The 20,111-nt window shown below is 41.5% G+C and overlaps 1 protein-coding gene across 1 annotated transcript in view; it reads right to left on the bottom strand.

The window, feature by feature from the left end:
- The window catches only part of Apbb1ip (amyloid beta precursor protein binding family B member 1 interacting protein), a 97,493-nt gene that overhangs the window by 20,224 nt on the left and 57,158 nt on the right, over nt 1–20,111 (bottom strand). The window contains exons 6-9 of the mRNA XM_050152730.1: nt 19,341–19,500; nt 17,436–17,557; nt 6,109–6,195; nt 642–785 (exon numbers count right to left, since the gene is read on the bottom strand). Coding sequence (XP_050008687.1) covers nt 642–785; nt 6,109–6,195; nt 17,436–17,557; nt 19,341–19,500 — 513 coding nt within the window. The remainder of the gene's footprint in view (nt 1–641; nt 786–6,108; nt 6,196–17,435; nt 17,558–19,340; nt 19,501–20,111) is intronic.

The raw sequence follows: 20,111 nt of genomic DNA, 5'->3' as shown, positions 1-20,111 counted from the left end.
ATATATGTGCATACACATATGCAAAGGTCTCAGTTTGTGTAATGTTAGTTCTGTGTAAGTTTGCAGGGCTGACTATTTGGTACTGGAAAGCCAAGCGGTGTGCCTGTCCCTGGGGGAGGACTAGTTCTCCTCTCTCAGCAGTCCTAGTTGCTGTTATTCTTTGTATAGGGCTGAAGCTCCCTGGGCTTTCCCCTGTCCACATTAGCCATGATTATTGTCCTTTTTAAAGAAAGGAATATTTCTTTCTATGTGCACTGGTGTTATGCCTGCATTTATGTCCGTGTAAAGGTGTCAAATCCCCTGGAATGGGAGTTACAGACAGTTGCCAGCTGCCATGTGGGTGCTGGAAATTGAACTCAGGTCCTCTGGAAGAGCAATCCGTGCTCTTAACCTCTGAGCCATCTCTCCAGCCCCTACAGTCCTGTTCACGCATGTTTATGCAGTCGTGCTGGTTAGACTTTATGGGTGTAGCTTTTGATATTCATAGGAGACACAGCCTCACAGCAAGCTCCTTGTTCCTTTGGCTCTTACAATCTTTCTACTATATTTTCTGTGATGATTCCTGAGTCTTAGGTGTGGGATAAACATCTTATATCTGATTTTCTCGGGTGTCTTGTTATAGTAATGGAAAGCTGACTGACCTTTGTCTTTCCTTTAGGAACATAATAAATTCCGGAAGCCCTCAGAAGAAAGTAGCGCCGTTTCCAGGATTTCTTCCCATCTTCTTTCAAATACAGAGCTCCTTCAAGTTCTGGTACGATGACGGACGTGCCACAGAAACTTTCCTGAAATTGGAATCCAGAGGCATAAAACATATGTTCTGTTCGCATTTAAAGAATAGTCCCGGTTTAAGTCAATTCTGTTGGAAATGGATTGAACACGTTTTCTTTAGTTTATGCTGTCTGCAAGGAGGAGGAAAGAATACAGTGTCAGGGGTCCAGGGTCCTGGCTTCCATGCCAAGACTTCCTGGCCACTGAGCTCTTACCTGTGGATCACTAAATCTCAGTTCCTGTCTTTGTAAACATGGAGTACTAGTTACATTTTGTCTGTGAGTATAATCTTATATTATAAGGTAAATATTCAATAAAGCCTTCTAATGTTATGATAAGTTGGAACACAAAAATTACTTTCCACTTAAGTAAGGGTGTAGAGAGCCACACCTGATGGCAATGTGGAGAGCTGCGTGGAGCCACCTGATGGTACTGGCTCCCACCCTCCGTGGTCCGAAAGCAAGTGCTCTCTGTGATAATGCAATGATTATCAGCTGCTTGCATATGCGTGGACCTATGGGCAGTGCCCACCTGGCAATCCGGGGTTGGTAGCCCATGCCTACTTAAGGGCTGGGAGAGGTTTGCCCGGGGAGAGAGAGAAAGTGAATAAAGTCCTGGAATAAACTGCAGTGAGAAGAGCTCTGGTGTGTCGCGCATCATCCTTGCTGGACGAGGGCTGAACGCGACATAAGGGAACCACTAGTCAGGCATGATGGCTCTTGCCCATAATTTCAGCACTTGGGGAGGCTGAGGCAGGAGACTTGCCATGACTATGAGGCCAGCCTGGGTTAGTAAGTTCTAGGCAAGCCTGGAATATACAATGAAATCCTATCTCAAAACAAACAAACAAAAAAAAGCAAACCAAAAAGGAGAGTTAACATTTTATTGCCATTAAGTAGTAAAATTATATAATTCTACAATAAGATAAATTAGTATTTTTTGAAAAGATTTTTTTTTTTTGGCTGTTCGAGACAGGTTTCTCTGAATAGCTTTGGAGCCTGTCCTGGAACTCACTCTTTAGACCAGGCTGACCTTGAACTCACAGAGATCTGTCTGCCTCTGCATCCCGAGTGGTGGGATTAAAGGTGTGCACTACCACTGCCCGACTTTTTAAAAAAGATTTTATTATTTATTTTTTATATCTGTTAGCCCACATTAGTATTTTATTATTGGAAGTTTTTAGACATGAGAAAGGCCATTATTAATACAATAATAAAGGGAAAATGCACATTCTAGGTATAAATTTTCAAAACATAAAACTAGCATGGGAATGTATAAACCTCCATAAATTTCTTTTTAAAAAGCAATTAGATAAATTGCATATTATTCTATCTTTTTGCTCCAATACCCAATTATTGTTTTCTTTCAATAATATAATTCTTAGTATAGTTTCAGAAATAAAAAATAATTTAATTTGCATCCTCCAGAGCAAACCTCTGCGCAGGGGAACTAGAGAACAGCTCTTTCCACATTCCTCCCAGTGTCCCCCCAGCTCAGTTATGGCCCAAAGCTGACAGCAGAACAAGGAAGATTGCTTATAACATAACAGGCTTTGTTTTTTCATTCACATTCAGCTATACATGGTTTTGAAATCTAATCCCAAGGACTATTCATGCAACTGTATCGATTCATGCACAAGCAAATGTTCTCTTATAGATACATGATGTGGGATTCTCCTATGTATGCTGTGAATATGTTTTATTGCCATTAGTTAATAAAGAAAGTGTTTCAGCCAGTGGCTTAGCAGAATAGAGCAAGGTGGAAATTCCAAGCCATGTAAAGATAGAATATACACAGCGAGTTTGGATTGTGTTTTCTTTGAATTTTTTGAATGTGAAGGAGCTAAGTACAGAGACATTTCATTGTACAGGCTGCTAAGCTAAACCAACATATATGTTTTAAAGGTGTCTTGATTTCAAAATTTGGGTCTAAGGATTTGTTGCTTTGGAAAAGAGGTTTTGCTTTTGTTTCCACGGAGGATGAGAACCTGTGGATTCCTTCCAGACTAATGTGGTTTGATGAACCAAGATCCCCTGAAAGGTTGCCATGAACACCCTAAAATACTTTGTTCAACAAAAAGCAGGAAGCAGTTTGGAGAGAACTATGCCCCAATTCCTAAATATTGTCTATAAATGTTTGTTTACATTTAAAGGGGAAAATGATATAGAGATGAATACTTTGTATTGGTATGGATCTTGGTCTATTGATGGAAATTTAAGGTCAGTTTTGTTATATGTATATTTCTGCTCTTGATTAGGGTACTGTGCTTGTACAGCTCATTTAAAAATGTAATATATAATTAAGAAATACAGGTTAAGAGATAGTCATCTATAATAGTCAAGCTTATAGTCATGTTAGTTAGGTTTTCTAGATGTACAGAGATATACTTCAGATGGATAGTTATTCTTCAAATCTTTCAAAGACTAACAGAATATGGCCTTTAAAATGTTCTAAGAACTTAGGACTTTCCATGACAATGAGACATCTACTCCTTGTCACACCAATCTACTTCAAGAGGATGATGGGCATCAAAGAGGCTCCTTACAGAGTTGGTTAGCCATTTGGTCTTGAAACTGCTCTTGCCTGGACTGCCTGATGTTATGCTCTGTGAACTGAATATGTAGGACCCACAGGTAAATGACTGCTGAATTTGCCTAAAGAAGGTAAGACAGTCCTTCAGGATACCTGCTTCATGGAAGAGTCTGTCAGACACTCTGCAGGACATAGAAGAAAGCAACTGATGGACTTTACTATTACAAGGCAGAACAAATCTTCAAATTTTCTGCTTCATGGAAAAGTATGCTGGATACTATGGGGCTGTAGGCCAAAGATGGATGCCCCAATGTTGTCGAAGAACTTTGGGTGACTGTCTAGGCTGCAAGATGTCTCTGTCAACTTTAGAGTTTTGAAAGTTGCTTACAATAAAGGTCCTGTTAACTTAAGTAATATTACATCCTTCTGGAGTCTTTGATGGAGTTGAAGAAAGATAGTTACAATTATAAAAGATAGATTAGATATAAAACTTTAGACTCACAAATATAGGATAGATGATAGACTGTTTTCCTTAATTTGTCAAATGTAACTGGATTAAATATTGTAACTATAATTCTTGCTTGCTAACTGTTTTGTTGTTTGTAATCTTGCTATGTTAAAGTTAAAACCTTTCTTTTTAATTAGGCAGAAAAGGGGAAGTGATGTGAAATTCCCCCTATGTGTGCTGTGAATAGGTTTTATTGCCATTGGTTAATAAAGAAGCTGCTTTGGCCAGTGACTTAGCGGAATAGAGCAAGGTGGAAATTCCAAGCAGATAGAGGAAGAAAGAAGGCAGAGTCAGGGAGACACCATGTAGCCACAGAAGAAGACAGATGCCCCTGAACCTTGACAGTAAACCATAAGCCTCGTGGTAATACACAGAATAATAGAAATGGGTTAGTTTAAGATGTAACAGCTAGCTAGAAATATGCTTAAGCTATTGGCCAAACAGTATTGTAACTAATATAGTTTTTGTGTGATTATTTTGGGTCTGGGTGGCAGGGAAACAAACAGCGGTCTCTGCCTACAGACAGAGAATTTCTAATCCTCTCTTTTGGGGAGACCTGGTGTTTTCCATCATTCTAGAGCAGTGGTTCTTAACCTGCTGTGACCCTTAATGTAGTTCTTCCTGTTGTGGTGACCCCAACCATAAAATTATTTTCATTGCTACTTCATAACTCTAATTTTGCTACGTTGTGAATTATAATGTAACTATCTGATGTGCAGATATAGTTTCATTGTTACAAATGGAATATAATTAAGGCACAGTGATTAATCAAAAAGCAATATGTAACTGCATATTGTGAAATATATGAAGATAGCTTTAATAATTCAAAAGAGAGATGGCATAGTTCAGGCAACACAGTCATTAAAGTTTCCTATGATTTGCTAATATTTGCATCAACCACAACTGAATATAAAAAGACCAATTGGTATCCCATACACACACACACACACACACACGTATATGGGAAAACACACACATAAACACACATACATTCGTGGTTGTTGATAATCTTACAGTACATGGTTTTACATTGACTCCATAATTAGAATTCATGCAGTGTTGTTTTATCTCCAATGCTGCTGCTTTCAGCAGAGGAGCTGCTCTCTACACGTGTGACTGAACTACATACACACATTATGAGGCCAATCCTGTCACATACACCTGTATGTTCAGGGTGTATGTGATGGGTTTGGACTGATGACGTCTTCACATATATGGGCAGACCCGCCTGGAGACAAACAGAGGAGCAGTGTCTCAGTACTTAAGACTGTCAGAAATAGGTGTTTTCCAATGTTCTTAGGTCCTATGAAAGGGTTGTTTGACCCCCAGGTTGAGAATCTCTGTTCTAGAGTCTAGCGGCTGGAAGCAGAAAGGACATCTCATTTTCATTGTTGGACCTCTGTTGAAATTCCCATTGCATTTGCAGTTCAGAACCAGACCTGGAAAAGCATGTTCAGGACCTTGAGAATGGCAACAAGGTCAACCTGCTCTGACTTTTGTTTAGACCTTCTGGAACATGACGGGGATGGAAACACAGGAGGTGTATCCATTGGGGAACAGAATATGGCACTCCTTAGTGTCAGGAAATTGGCTCCATAGGTGCTGTGTTCATCAGCAGGTGAACTTCCAAGAGACAGGTCTAATAATTTCAGAAAGATCAACATACATTTGGAGTGAATCAAGTCAGCTTGCCTGGGGCTCACTGAGACCTGCAAGAGGGCTTCGGTCTTTAGCATTGTTGCCTTAATAGCTTCCAGTGACGTCTACTGTCAGGGAACTTCTGGAATGTTCCCAAGTGGTGACCATCAAAGGCACTGGGCATTTACCCGTCTGGATCTCTGTGAGGATCCCATTTGCTACATGATACCATTTGCTATTGAGGTGCACAGAGGCAAGTTCCAGCCATGAGCACATGAACAACATCCTAAGTGACGTCGCTGCCTTCAGACCTCACCCTTGAAGATAATGATTTGGAAATCCATACATATGAGTCCACAGAACCCTTCTGAAGTGGATTGTTTTTATTACAATGAGTTTTATGAGGATTTGTGTCTTTTCAGTGAAACAATTCCTAATTCAATTTCATAAAAACAAACCATTTTGTCTAAAGTCATACTACTTTACAATTGACTCAAAAAGCCATTTTTTTCATCTAAATGGCTATCACTTGGTAATAACTAGCATTTACAAACAATTTTATGGAGCATTTAGAATTTTCCATTGTCACGTAGGGAAATAATTTAATAGGTCCAGCCAACGTCCTTTGCGTTTATCACACTTTACGAAGTGAGGCTTACCTCCAGTAAGTATTCTTTGTTTTTAGCATTCATTTTCTCATTGGTTTCCTTGTTTTCTTTTCTCCCCTTATTATCCAAGTAGAAATTCTAAATAAAACATAAGAGATCAGATCAGCAAGTATTCATAACTTCGATGGATACTGCAAGGACCTCGTGATCTTGCCGGAGAGAGAAGCTGTTACCATGTCAGAAGATAAACAAAACAGAACTGTAGGGACTAATTAGTGAAGCAACACTAACTGCCGCATCACCAAGCTCAAGCAGGGTCTTCATTTCTGCCCAGAAAGCAGAACAAAAGGTATTAGCAATGAGTGTGACACCGTTTAATTGTTAATTTCCATAGGTCAAGAACCTCAATGTCAAACACTGAAAACCGTGAGGCACTCAGGAGAAGTCCAGGGCTGGGGTGAAGTCTGGGCCCTTGTTCAAGTTCAGCAGGAGAACAACTCTGGTCAGCAAGTTCAAGTCCTTAGGCCTCAGGGCTCTATGTCTGTTTCAGGTGAGGAAAGTCAGGAGCACATGCATGTTAGAGACCATAGTTAAAGGGAGTGTCGGAAGCTCAAGAGTGGGACACCTGGGTCCTGATACGTGATGTTTGTCAGGTTAGCTACAAAAGACTGAATTAAAACTGGGTGCTCAGAGCTGGGTAGTGGTGGCGCACGCCTTTTAATCCCAGCACTTGGGAGGCAGAGGTAGGCGGCTCTCTGTGAGTTCGAGGCCAGCCTGGTCTACAAGAGCTAGTGCCAGGACAGGCACCAAAGGTATAGAGAAACCTTGGCTTGAAAAAACAAAAATAAACAAACAAACAAACAAATAAATAAATAAATAAAAATGGGTGTTCAGGAGGGCAGGACCATTTTTGCCCTGAAGCGTACCCAGGACCACTCTGTGGAAAAGGGAGGAAGACACAACATGGACCAATCTCCTGGATCTGTCTGAGATTGGCCCTTGTATTATCTTACACAGATACTGATAAGAGGATAGGCATCACAAGAGGATAGGAGAAAACACACCTACAGAGATGATTTGGAGAATCTCAACCATGAATCTGCTAAAGTTTTGTGATGTCAAAATTCTCTACAGTTTCTTCATGTTATTTTGAATAAGCACAACCTCATAAATGGTGACAGAAAGATTATTTGTCCTACTGGGCGGTATAGCTCATGAGGTGCCTATTATTAATTCTTGTATCTCAGCTCGTCATGGGCCTTGAACAGGCCATTTCTCACCATTGTTTGTAAACATTAAGATAAAGGAGCAGTCAGTACCTAAGTATGCACATCCCCTTTGTTCTATTAAAAATTGCTCTGCAAACTTTGAAGCCTACAGCTTATTCAGGGCTTATTATTGCTGTTAATCACATTATTTGTTTAGTAGTAAGAGAAAGTGAATCAAGGTGCGGCAGTTTGAATGTAACTGGTGCCATAATCTCATAGGGCGTGGCATTATTAGGAGGCGTGTTTTTGTTGGAGTGGGTATGGCTTTGTAGGAGGAAGTGTGTCACTGTGGTTGGGCTTTGAGGTTTCCTATGCTCAGGATACTGCCAGTGTCTCGGTTAACTTCCTGTTGCCTAAAAGATGCAGGACTTTTGCTACTCTAACACTATGTCTGCCTGCACACTGCCGTGTTTCCAGCCATGATGATGATGAACCAAGCCTCTGAAACTGTAAGTGAGTCACGCCAATTAAATGTTTCTTTTATAAGAGTTGCCATGGCCATGGTGTCTCTTGACACAATAGAAACCCTAACTAAGGCACAAACAAGCTAATGCTGAACTGGATCATCATTTGAACTGTATACAGATTTTTTTTTTGTTTTTTTTTTTGTTTGTTTGTTTTTTGTTTTTCGAGACAGGGTTTCTCTGTGGTTTTGGAGCCTGTCCTGGAACTAGCTCTTGTAGACCAGGCTGGCCTCTAACTCACAGAGATCTGCCTGCCTCTTCCTCCCAAGTGCTGGGATTAAAGGCATGCGCCACTACCACCCGGCTCTGTATACAGATTTTAAACTAATTATTAAATTGTGTCTATTGAATATGAAGTCCCAGAGAAAAGACTTTCCTCCCACATAGATCATCTATAGATCATGAGTGTACCTATAAGGCCAGAAGTACCATTTTCTCTTGACCACAGTATTCCACTGCTTAGCCTAGTCGAATGAGAGCTGTCTGGCTGTGGTCACACTATGGTTCTATTAGTACATTCATTTTCACTCAATACTTGTTTGACTATTACACTTACTGTACTTGTAATGGTGACTTTGAGACTTGCATATTCCATTAAGCTGGTGTTTCTCCAATTAACGTGGCTAATTAAGTAAGGTGGCTAATTGTTTAAAAAAGTTGCAGAAGAAAGATGGGGTTTTGTAATAGCCAGAACCTGGAAACAACCTAGATGCCCTTCAATTGAAGAATGGATGAAGAAAGTATGGAATATATACATATTAGAGTACTACTCAGCAGTAAAAAACAAGGACTTCTTGAAGTTTGCAGGCAAATGGATGGAAATAGAAAACACTATCCTGAGTGAGGTAAGCCAGACCCAAAAAGAGGAACATGGGATGTTCTCACTCATATTTGGTTTCTAGCCATAAATAAAGGACATTGAGCCTACAATTCGGGTTCTTAGAGAAGCTAAATAAGAAGGAGAACCCAAAGAAAAACATATAGGCATCCTCCTGAATATTAACCTTCATCAGGCGATGAAAGGAGACAGAGACAGAGACCCACATTGGAGCACCGGACTGAAATCTCAAGGTCCAAATCAGGAGCAGAAGGAGAGCGAACATGAGCAAGGAACTCAGGACCGCGAGGGGTGCACCCACACACTGAGACAATGGAGATGCTCTATTGGAAACTCACCAAGGCCAGCTGACCTGGGTCTGAAAAAGCCTGGGTTAAAACCGGTCTCACTGAACATAGCGGACAATGAGGACTACTGAGACATCAAGAACAATGGCAATGGGTCTTTGATCCTACTGCATGTAGTGGCTTTGTGGGAGCCTAGGCAGTTTGGATGCTCACCTTACGAGACCTGGACGGAGGAGGGTTTTCCTCGGACTTCCCATGGGTCGGAGAGCCCTGATTGCTTTTTGGGCTGACGAGGGAGGGGGAATGGATTGGGGGAGGGGGAGGGAAAGGGGAGGCGGAGGTGGGGAAGAGACTGAAATATTTAATAAATAAATAAATAAATAAAGAAAAAAAACCATAAAAAAAAAGAAAGATGGGGTTGGATGGATGGCTCAGCACTCAAAAGTGCTTACTGTTTTTGCAGAAGCTCCAGATTTAGTTCATAGCAACCACATCAGATGGTTTATAACCGCCTGTAACTATAGTTTTAGAGGATAAGATGCCCTCAGGTCTCAGAGAGTACCTACGTATACATGGCTCACACAAACTCCTGAGGTGCACACGCACGCACACACATACACACACACATGCACACACAAATAAAAATAATAAATTAATATTAAAAAACAAGAAAGAAGAAAAGGGTAGACTTAACAGCAGCTTTCTTAAAAATTATTAAGACAACCATTTGACAAATGGGACTGCATAAACTGAAAATCCATAAAGCAAAAGATAACATCACTCAAGAAGAGAGGCAGCCCACGAAATGGGGAAAAGCTTTACCAATTATACATCTGGCAGAAGGTTAATATTTAGATATACAAAGAACTCAAAAAAAAAAACCCAACAAACAAAAAACTAAGCATCAAGAAAACAAACAGCCCAATTATAAAACAGGGTTTGAAATGAAACAGAATTCTCAAAAGATGACATACTGAGCTGATAAATACTAAAATATTTCAACATTCATCAGGGAAATGCAAATCAAAACTACTTTGAGATTTCTTTTTAGTCTAAATGGCTAGTGAAGAGGAAAACACTTGATAGCACACAGTGGTAAGGAGTCAGGGAAAGGGGACACTTTCTCACTGCTGGCGGGAGTGTGACCATTATGGAAGTCAGTGGAAGTTCCTCAGACACTGGAAACAGATCTACCACAAGATCCAGCTATACTACTCTTAGGTATTACCTAAAGGATTCTGTACTTCACTACAGAGATACTTGCTCATTCATGTTCATGGGTGCTTTATGCACAAAAGCCAGGAAATGGAAATATCCAAGATGTCCATCACCTGATAGATGATGAAAATGTGGTCTATTTGTGCTGTTTAAAAGTATAGTTTTCAGGAAAATAGAGTCAGGCTGATCCAAGGTTTTCTCAGAGGCTTTGATGAAAGGACAAAGGGAACCTAGTTCTGTGTTCTTGCCTACGGGCAGATTTGGCAAGATCCATTCAAGGGATAAAGGTTTTGGTTCCTGGCAAATTGGCATTCCGCCTAAAGAGACTTAAGTTATCACCAGTTCCAAGTCCACCATGTGCCTGCTCTGTGCTGCAGATGAGTGTTCTGTGTTCCTTCTGTGCAGCGTTGCTTGATTAGCCTCCTGTTGTCTTTGTCCCATTGTTTGATGGCATTACTGACTCTGTCCCATCTTCCCTTACAAATTTTACATAAGATGAGGTACTTTTTGACAAACTTACTTGGCCCAAGACACAGCTTGTGCAAGACCTATGAGCCCAGACTTTCCTATCTTCTGACTCTATGGCCGGTCATAGAAGAACGACTTGCTTGATGGTCAAGGTCAGTGTACAGTGATCTAATTCATACAGTAGGACTCACATCATGAATGGCTAATAGAATATATTTATTGAACAATTTTGATTTAAGTAAAAGTGACTTGTAATGAAGTCAATATAATCTTACTTAAAAATAGTAATCACAATTCACTGAATACTATTATTGTATTCCACTTTAAATGATAATATTATGTTTAATTAGTAAACGTCAACTTTTCATGAAGTTAAGGAATTCCACCTCCAGACCTATTGGAGTTGGCCTTATAATTAGGTTAAACACTGGCAACATTATTGTCACTGTCAGAATAGAGGAAGCTTTATCTCAGATACCACTTGTGAGTGACAACTAGTTAAACCATGTTCAGATAGCACACTGATAGAGCCCTTGCATTTTATACATCATTTCTTTGATTCCAACTTCGATATAACCTGCCATGTAGAGGGACATTGCAAACCATTTTTGGTATAGACAAGTCTGAATCTAGAGTCATAGGTGAGATCCATGAAACTGGATTTGTTTTGGTTTTGTCTTTGACATGTCACTGGTTATTGTCTGCTAACTCCCTTCATTGCAGGACAGTGGTTTTAATGGCGCCCACTTCATGGAACTGCCTCACTGCTGAAGATTATAATGGCAAATGCTCTATTATTTCATAACAGATGCAATAGCTTTGTAAGTGTGGAAGTCCGGGTCACTCACAGTGAGTTACATCTAAGACTTCTGGTGTACGTGTGAAGCTCTTCAAGGATACACCTGCATCAGTTTCTACATCTTTAACCTCCATTTATAAATCTGATCCGCTGAGACAAGGGATAGCTTTTTCCACAATTGCTTTCTCACTCCTTAGGAAGAAAAGGTGCCCTGCACACCCACAAGGACCTCACTGCTCTGGGTTCTAAAGCTCAAAGGCCTGAACAAAGGAATCAGTTGAAGCACTGGCATGAAAAAGTGGAAGACTCATAAAAACCCCTTTGAAAGTCAAGTGATTTCTAATGCTCTGCTTCCCTCACAATGGAGAGTAGCTAATCATCTTGTCGGCCAATGGATGAAAAGAACATCATTGAGACTTCAGTGGCTTTTAGCTGACAATCTGGAAGGAGTTCAAAGATCTGAATGGTATTTTCCTGTTCCCATCCATTTATTAATGTGAACACGTTTTCTCAAGGCGTTTTATCTGTAAAAGGTAGTTAACACCTGTCCTGGTTAGGTTTTTGTCAACTTGACACAAGCTAGTGTTATCTGGGGAAGAGGACCCTCAGTTGAGAAAATGCTTCCATCAGATCGCCTGTAGGCAAGTCTGTAGGGTGTTTTCTTTAGTGATTGATGCCAAGGGCCTAGTCCTCTGGCGGTGGTGCCACCGTTTGGCAGGTGGTCTGGGGTGCTATAAGACAGCAATCTGAGCAAACCATGAAGAACAAACCAGTGACCACCACTCCTCTATGGCCTCTGCTTCAGTTCCTGCCTCCAGCTTCCTGGCCTGACTTCCTTCAGGGATAAGCAGTAATCAGGTATATAAGCCAAATAAGCCCTTTCTTTCCCAAGTTGCTTTTGGTTTTGGTGTTAATCACAGTAATAGAAAACAATCTAAGACAATATCTATAAAAATGGAAAACAGGATAATTGATCCAGAACATTCATTGATCTATTTTGTAGTTAATTAAGAGGGATGAGCCTGTAAGATATATTGGTGCACTAGTGGCATAAACCTTGTAGGACTAATTAACCAATATTCGATTTGAGCTAAGACTTATTCCATGAGATGGAGCCCATAACCAGCATTGCTTGGGTGGCCAAGAACCTGAGATTTACATAGGCCAGGGACTTAGGGGAAAACCAAACACTACTGTTCTGCGAAAGGAACGTAGCAACAAAATGACTCCTAATTATTAAGTTGGGAGTGTAGCCCCCAGCCCCCAGGCCCAGGAGTTGTATTTGTCTGGACTCCAAATCCCAGCATGCCAGGTTCTGACCCCTCCCTGTGTGTGTAGGGGTCAGGACCAGTCCCACAGGGTATTTAAGTGGCCTCCTAGAGGAGAAACACGTGGTTTTCAGGTCTGCATGGGCTCCCTGCTGTCCTGTCTCTCCACCATGCTCTAGGCCACCACAGAGCATCATTCTTAATAAAATGATGGGCATTTTGATTTGGTTTGATTTGACCTAATTGGATTTCTTGCGCCAGTGGAGCTGCCCTTCTTTTATTAATTTTTACTTATCACTAATGACATTCTGCTGTACTCATAGATCCGTGCCTTTATCAGCCGCCCTTAGAGAAGCCTCTTCCTGCAGCAGATGGGAACAAATACAGAGATCCAGTCAGGCAATATGCAGAGAGTGAGAGACCTTGAAACATTCAGCCACAAGAGATGTTTACATCAAATCCTTCTCCTCAGGCCTCAGGGAGCTGTGTGGGAGAGGAGCCAGAGTAAATGGAGGACATCAAGGAATCAAGGTCTTCTAGATACAACCTTCGGATTCACAGAGACCGTGGCCGCATGGACAGGGCCTGCAAAGGTCTGTACTGGATGTGATCCTAGAGCTGGAAACCCTAACCCAGATGCTACCCCATAACTGATAGCCACTTGCAAATGATTTGTGAACGGATGTGTGAGAGAAAACGAGGACGAACTGATCAGCATAAAAATAGACGGCAGGAGGATGAGGAGTGTGGGGAGAAATAGACGGAGGGAGGATGAGATGAGTCTGTGGGGAAAATACAGTGGGAATAGCTCAAGGCGGGAAGAGAAGACACAGTGGGAAACTTCCAAACATTTAGAGCGTTATGGTGTAACTCTGAGTGTAAACTGTGATACTGGCAGGCTCACTGAGCACAGCACATGGTTTGGGATGGGGATGGTGGGGAGGCGCTACAGGTGCAGGGACATCTTGGAAACTGTGATTCCTTCTGCTCACTTTTACCACGAATTAACTTCTCCAAAAACGTAAAACACTTCTTAAATACATCTGATGGGAATCAAACTGCCACAGAGCAGGATTTAAAATCTATAGGGTTATTTTGTCTGTTAAGATTTAAAATACATGGAACTTTGCTTTCTTCATATCTACTTAAAACACTGATGAAAAGTTTGAAGCTAAGATATGGTGTGAGGACCTGACTTTGCAAACTCCATTTTAAAGAAGGGGCTTCATCTTAAATCATATAATGAGGTGGGGGTAAGCAGATCTCAGCTCCAGAAATGTGCTGTGATAGCAGAAATTTAAACAGATACCCTAAAAATAGTCAATTAAGGAGATAGGGAGGAGGACCATAAAATTTAACAAGGTCCAGATGTTCTTGGGAGGCATCCTGTCCTTGTTATACCTTGTTAGTAATTATGGCTTTTTGTTAGGTTTTTGCACCAAATACTGACCAATGATTTCACAAACTACCTTACCCTATGTCCTCCTTACCTAATCCCAAGATGACAGGACATGAGCTCCCCTGATTATGGCATTTCTGCTTTAAAAGTTCTCCCCTCCCAGGGCTTCCTGCCACACCTTCTGCACTCACCAAGCTGGGGTGCTGGAAAGGTTTTGATCTAAACTTGAGCTTGAATTAAAAACCCTCATGTAATATGCATCTGAAATTTGGCTCTGTGATTCATTTGGGAACCAGAAACTGGGCATAACAACAGTAGTGTATGTCTGTGATACCAGCACTAGGGATGCTAAGGTATGAGAAAGTCTATGAGTTCAAAGCCAGCCTGTATCCCATAGCAAGCTCTTGACTCATAAAAGGTGGGGCAAGGTGTCAACAGATAAGTGTGTGCGGAGGTTTATGAGTTTTTATACTTTCAAGAGTTATACAGGTTTGAGCTCCATTTATAGAAGCAGCTACCAGTGGAGGTTGACCATATGGCTACGTGGGAATAGATGAAACAGCAGAGGAAGGAAGTCTTCTGAGATGGAGTGGAACATCATAGCTGTGGGTAAGGACAGAGACTGATGGAGATAGAAACCCAAGGGCATCATGTGAATGAAAGTTTAGTGGGAATAAAATCTAAACATGACCCCATTTTACAAAATAAGGAAAAGTAAGGGAAAGAAAGGAGGTAAAGATCTGAATACTGACTGCCAGTGGTGGGGAGTAAATACTGGGAGAAGGTACGGGGAGCCTCGTTAATGCCTACATGTTGAAGGCATGCGCTGAAGGGAAGTGATCACTCTGTAAAGTCCATGGCTTGTACTGATAGAATATAACAGTGCCTCATCAGACAGCACGGCAAGCTGTATGTCTCCTTCCTCCTCTTTACAATGGACACACTGTACAATTCCTGGGCAGCATTTTCATGGACTCAACATAAAAGGTATTTTGTGAAGAAGCTATGCACAATGGTGGCCTTGAATATAAGGGTATGGTTGTTTTATAGATGTCAAATCCTCAGACTAAGTAGCTCATTCATCGCTAATGGCATCTAAGAGAAGGAAGCCTGGTTGTACATCCCCGCGGCTCTTTCCTCATTTCCTACAGATTGGAAGATGAGTTCTTAGGAAAAGCCACCTTGGACACGGAGATAGAAGTCAAATGTTGAGGGTGGCAGAGACAGTCCATTTTTTTGTCTGGATCAGCAGATGAAAAAGAAATAAGATTCCAATATGCTTGAAACGTGGACTTAGAGGAACCCTTTGTGACAGCCCCTGATATGACACCCTTGCTGGTTAGTCAATGATTAGTCAGTAGGTTGAAAATTGACATTTTTAGTGTCTGACATTTCTTAATTGCTTTGTTGTGAGTTGCCATCACATATCCCAGGGAGGACCCCAGAAAACAGCATTGGACAGTTATGGGATGGTTGATCTGGACTGCCTTAGGATATTATGAAAGCACTGTCTGGTCAAGTCTATGAGGCTATTTCTAGAGTCAATTAGGCCATGAATTAATCCTCTGATGGATTCTCAATCTGAATAGAATATTGGGAAATGGTAGAACTCGTGTGCGAGTGTGTGTGTGTGCGTGCATCTGTGTGTGTGTGTGTGTGTGTAGGTGTCGGTTGTAGGAAGTAGGTCACTAAGGCTATGTGTTTGGCAATCTATCTTGCATTAGCCTTTTTCTGTTACTACCCTATTCCCTTTCCTGTCCACCATGACATGAAGTCCCGCTCCCCATATCCTCCTTACCACAATGGGTGGAGACCTCTGCAACTGTGAGCCAAATAAGTTCTTCCTCCCTTAAGTTGTTCCTGTCAGATATCTGGCCGTGGCAATGATAAAAACCAACACAAGGGGAAAGAACGTTTTCCCATAAGCAGCCTGCCTTGGACTCCCAATCCTGCCCCTAGTAACTGGAGAGTCAGTTTCCTTTCCGGTAAAGTAAAGTGGAAAGATGTCTGGATGACCTCGGAGATCACTTCATCTGTAACAGTCTTAGAATTTCCTTAAGAAATGTGATTGGGACAGGAGGGAAAGATAAGGACCCTTTATTTAAAGACACACTGGTACCTGATACTGTTAAACAAGAGTTCAGCATGTATATACTGCTGAGTTAGCCTTGATCTATGGTGCCTGGGAGGATTATGAGACTAAGTAATCTTGTGTGGATATGAACTCTGCTCCCCAGAGAAACCCAGCAAAGGAAGGATGTAGAGAAGAGACGAGAGAATCCCAAGATGGTGAATTAGAGACAACGGCGGCCCCCGACGAGAGGGTCAAGGCTACACTTTGCAATGATGAATGCCTTTTTAGCATTCCCTATAAAGTATACTAGATGGGTGAGGAAGGCAGGCCATTTGGGGTATTAACCCCTTTCCACGTTGCTGCCTCTCTGAGTAACTCAGCTAAACTGAAGATTCCATCCCAGCATCCCTAGACTGCCCGTGATGACATACAGCACAGACTGGCATTCTGGTTCCCACGTGACTCCTGCTGCTTGAGGCCACTCTCAAAAGGCTTACATGTTTTGGTTGCACCCTGATGTATGACTTGAGGGGTGCTCTTTCAAATTCGAGAACAGTGCATTTGTGTCAATTGCTTAAGGATATCACAATAAATCATATTTTCTCCAAGCACTCTGCAACAGTGCAGCAGGGAGCCTGTGAAAGACCGGATGCTTGAGGGCAGATTACAAAGGCGCCGCAGGGCTTCTAGGCTGAGAGAAGGAATGGCCATCCCGCAGCATCAGCGGAGTGGGGCAGTGTCTCCAAGGAAGAGAGTTCACACCATCCTGATTAAATTTACACATTTCTATGTCCTGGACTTTATTTTCTCTTTTCTACAAAGTATAACTGCCATAGAAAAGGTAAAAGGATACTAAACGTTTTTCTTTGACAAGTTCTGGGCCAAACTGTACATAAATATTTCTCTCTTCATCATTTTTTTTCTTAAAGTGCAGGTTATGGGTCTTAGGCCTCCCAGTAACACTCCCTTTAGTTATCACAGTATCAATAAACAATAAATATGAACTACAAAAACGTGCAACTTTGCAATAGAAAAATTAACAATCTGTAGTTCATCAAGGCACATTGGACTAACGGAGCCTAAGAGGAGTGTTAGACAAAGGCAAATAGAAATGCTTTGAATTGTGAACGAATAAAAGAAAAATAATAGAGATTTCTTTCTAAATCTTTCAAAGGACTCTGAATTTCTAAGTTTGTGTTTATTTGAAAGGAGCACTTTGTGAGATTTTCCCGAGATTGTGGCTTGGCCGGTAGACAGGTGACAAACACAGTGTCCTGAGACTCGGGCCATCTTACCTGAGGGTTTTTAAACACAGCATATTTTTCCTCTTTCTGCAAGAACAGTACTTTGTTTTCTGTGTCTCTTGTCCAGTCTGATAAGATTTCAACAACGTTTTCATGGTCTTCAAAAATTCTCTCTGATGAAATAAAAGATAATTCTGATGAGAGTCTGTTACTGAGTTAAGGGCAATCGTTCACAAGATGTCTAAAGATGGGCGGCTCTTACATACGTGGGTCTGAATTTATTCAGCCAAGGGCATGTGCTCTGAAAAACGGTGGGTGTCTGAACTTGGGTGAATTATCCACAAAAGATCATGGGGGACCCCTGCTCTGCTCCTTCTCCCCTTTCTTGCATGGCACACCTCTAGGCCCCTTGTGTGTCTTGTCCCTAATAAACTATTTCCTTTCCTGAACTAGCCATTGTCTCTGCAGTCCCCTGTAAAGAGGTAGGTGAGCTGGAGATTCGGGGCCTGCCCTGAGAACTAACACCCCTGCCTGCGACAATAGTGCAACGTGCCTGCTATATAAGACGTCAGTGTCAGGTTTTGGATTTACTTACAGAAAAACATAAATGATAAAAATTAAAATACAGTAGTTATCATGATTTTTAGTTCTAGCGTTTTTCATTTTAAATTGTTCTTGCCAGAGGTAAATCCAGTCATCCTGGGAATGACTAAAGAGCAATAAGTGCTTAAACATTGCGAGTGAAGCTGTGAAACTCGTAACTTGTTGCTCTAAAACGCTAAAGATAATAGATGAATACCTGAACCAAGCCTGAGAGTGACAGGAGCTTTCCCTTCCCTTGTTTCCTGACTCACAGAATTGAAGGACACTTCAAGGCTTAGCTCTGCCTTGTGTTAGTTTTGAGATAGAGTCCACTTTGCAGCCCGTACTGGCCTGAGACTCGTCATCCTCCTGCCTCAGTCTCTCCAACAGTGGGATTACAAGCATGTGCCACCATGCCTGGTTAAGGAACTGTTTTGTTATTTATCTATTTATTTATTTATTTATTTATTTATTTATTTATTATGTATGTATACAATATTCTGTCTGTGTGTATATCTGTAGGTCAGAAGAGGGCACCAGACCTCATTACAGATGGTTGTGAACCACCATGTGGTTGCCGGGAATTGAACTCAGGACCTTTGGAAGAGCAGGCAATGCTCTTAACCACTGAGCCATTTCTCCAGCCCTAAGGAACTGTTTTGAATATGGACCATTTTCTGTAGAAAATAAATTTCCCTAAAGCCTCAAAAGCAGGTAATTCTGGATTTCATACATCCCTCTTGAGAGGCAGTGTTGCCCTGAGGATGAATGGAAGAAACAGGGAATTTATTAAATTGCTGAAAGAAAAAAGGATAAAGAAAGGAAGAAAGAAAGAAAGGAAAGGAGGAAAAGAGGAAGGAAGGAAGGAAGGAAGAAAAGAAGGAAATAAAGAAGGAAGAAGTTATCAAATTATTTCATTGCCCTTTGACCCCTGAGATGGAGCCTCTTCCATTAGCAAAGTGTTAGTAATCAGTCAGATTTGGAGGGAAGAAGGGGAAGTGAGCATAGACGTAAGATCACATTATGCCTCAAAGAAGCAATCTTTAAAGGGGTATTAGCTGACAGATACCCAGGGCCTCCTGCAAACTGTTGAACTTCCTAAACATGTAGCTAGATGAATCATATTGCTTTTCTTCCCCCTTTAGAGTTACTAGCAAGGTGACAGTAATAAAGTTTATATCCCCCAAAGCCTGCCCACCCTCTACCAACCGAGTGTCTGCCACAAAGAAATAATGAAGCAAGCACTCATCTCAGAGGAGGGTAGTGACATGTCGTTCCTTGAGATCTTGAAACAAATGTATAAAACAGACAAAGCCCATAATAAAACAAAAGCCATGCTTTGGAAGTACAGCCAGATGTGGGGAAGAGACTTACCAATTTGCAATTCAGGATATATTTCATAAAGACACCAGTCCACATTGCAGTCACAGTGGGTTTTTTCAAAAAGATTGTCCAGAACATCCCGCGCCAACTGCCGCTCATCTACCATCAGTGACTTGGTACTGTTATCGTCCATGTGCACCTTAACTACAAGCTGGAGATGAAGACACAGAACAGTCAGTTTCAGCACCTGGGGCAGGCTGCTAAGCTGAAGGTCTCAGCATTGCTATCACTTCTGTAACTGTGTATTAGGAATATGCCGTGTGAACATCTTGCTAGGCTGTTGTTACTGTAGCTCACTGTAGTTTGGTAAGATGGTAGATGACTTTTCTCAACCAACAGTAGTGGCATGATTGTTATAGACGATAACCAACCACTTCTGATTGGATTTAAAGTATTTAGAAGGCAGTTTTCTTCGTAGACTAATGTACCTCTTGACTTTCATGAGGGTGTCATGACTCAGTTGGTCAAAGTACATAGAATACGTGTCTGTGGAGTGCTTAGCACTAACTGGGACATCTATACTTAACCCCTCCCTGTAAGGCTCAGAGAAAGAGTGTAAGAGCCTTATGTTGGGGCAGATTGATGTGGAACAGTGCCTTCTGGACAAAACAGGATTGCGGCTCATAAGCTCACAGCAGCTGCAGCAACTTGGACAAAGTTTGCTCAGGATCAAAGTTTGCTCAGGACAAAATTGCAGCACGGGAGGGGCAGTCACGAAGCCCCACCCTTACCTAAGAGCTACTGTCAGTTGATGGTCTTGGG

Source organism: Alexandromys fortis, unplaced genomic scaffold (genome assembly GCF_014885135.2).
Source record: "Alexandromys fortis isolate MF-2015 unplaced genomic scaffold, M_Fortis_MF-2015_v1.1 scaffold_54, whole genome shotgun sequence".
Lineage (NCBI taxonomy): Eukaryota > Metazoa > Chordata > Mammalia > Rodentia > Cricetidae > Alexandromys > Alexandromys fortis.
Note: the sequence above shows the minus strand (reverse complement) of the source record. Positions and strands in the feature narration are given on the sequence as shown.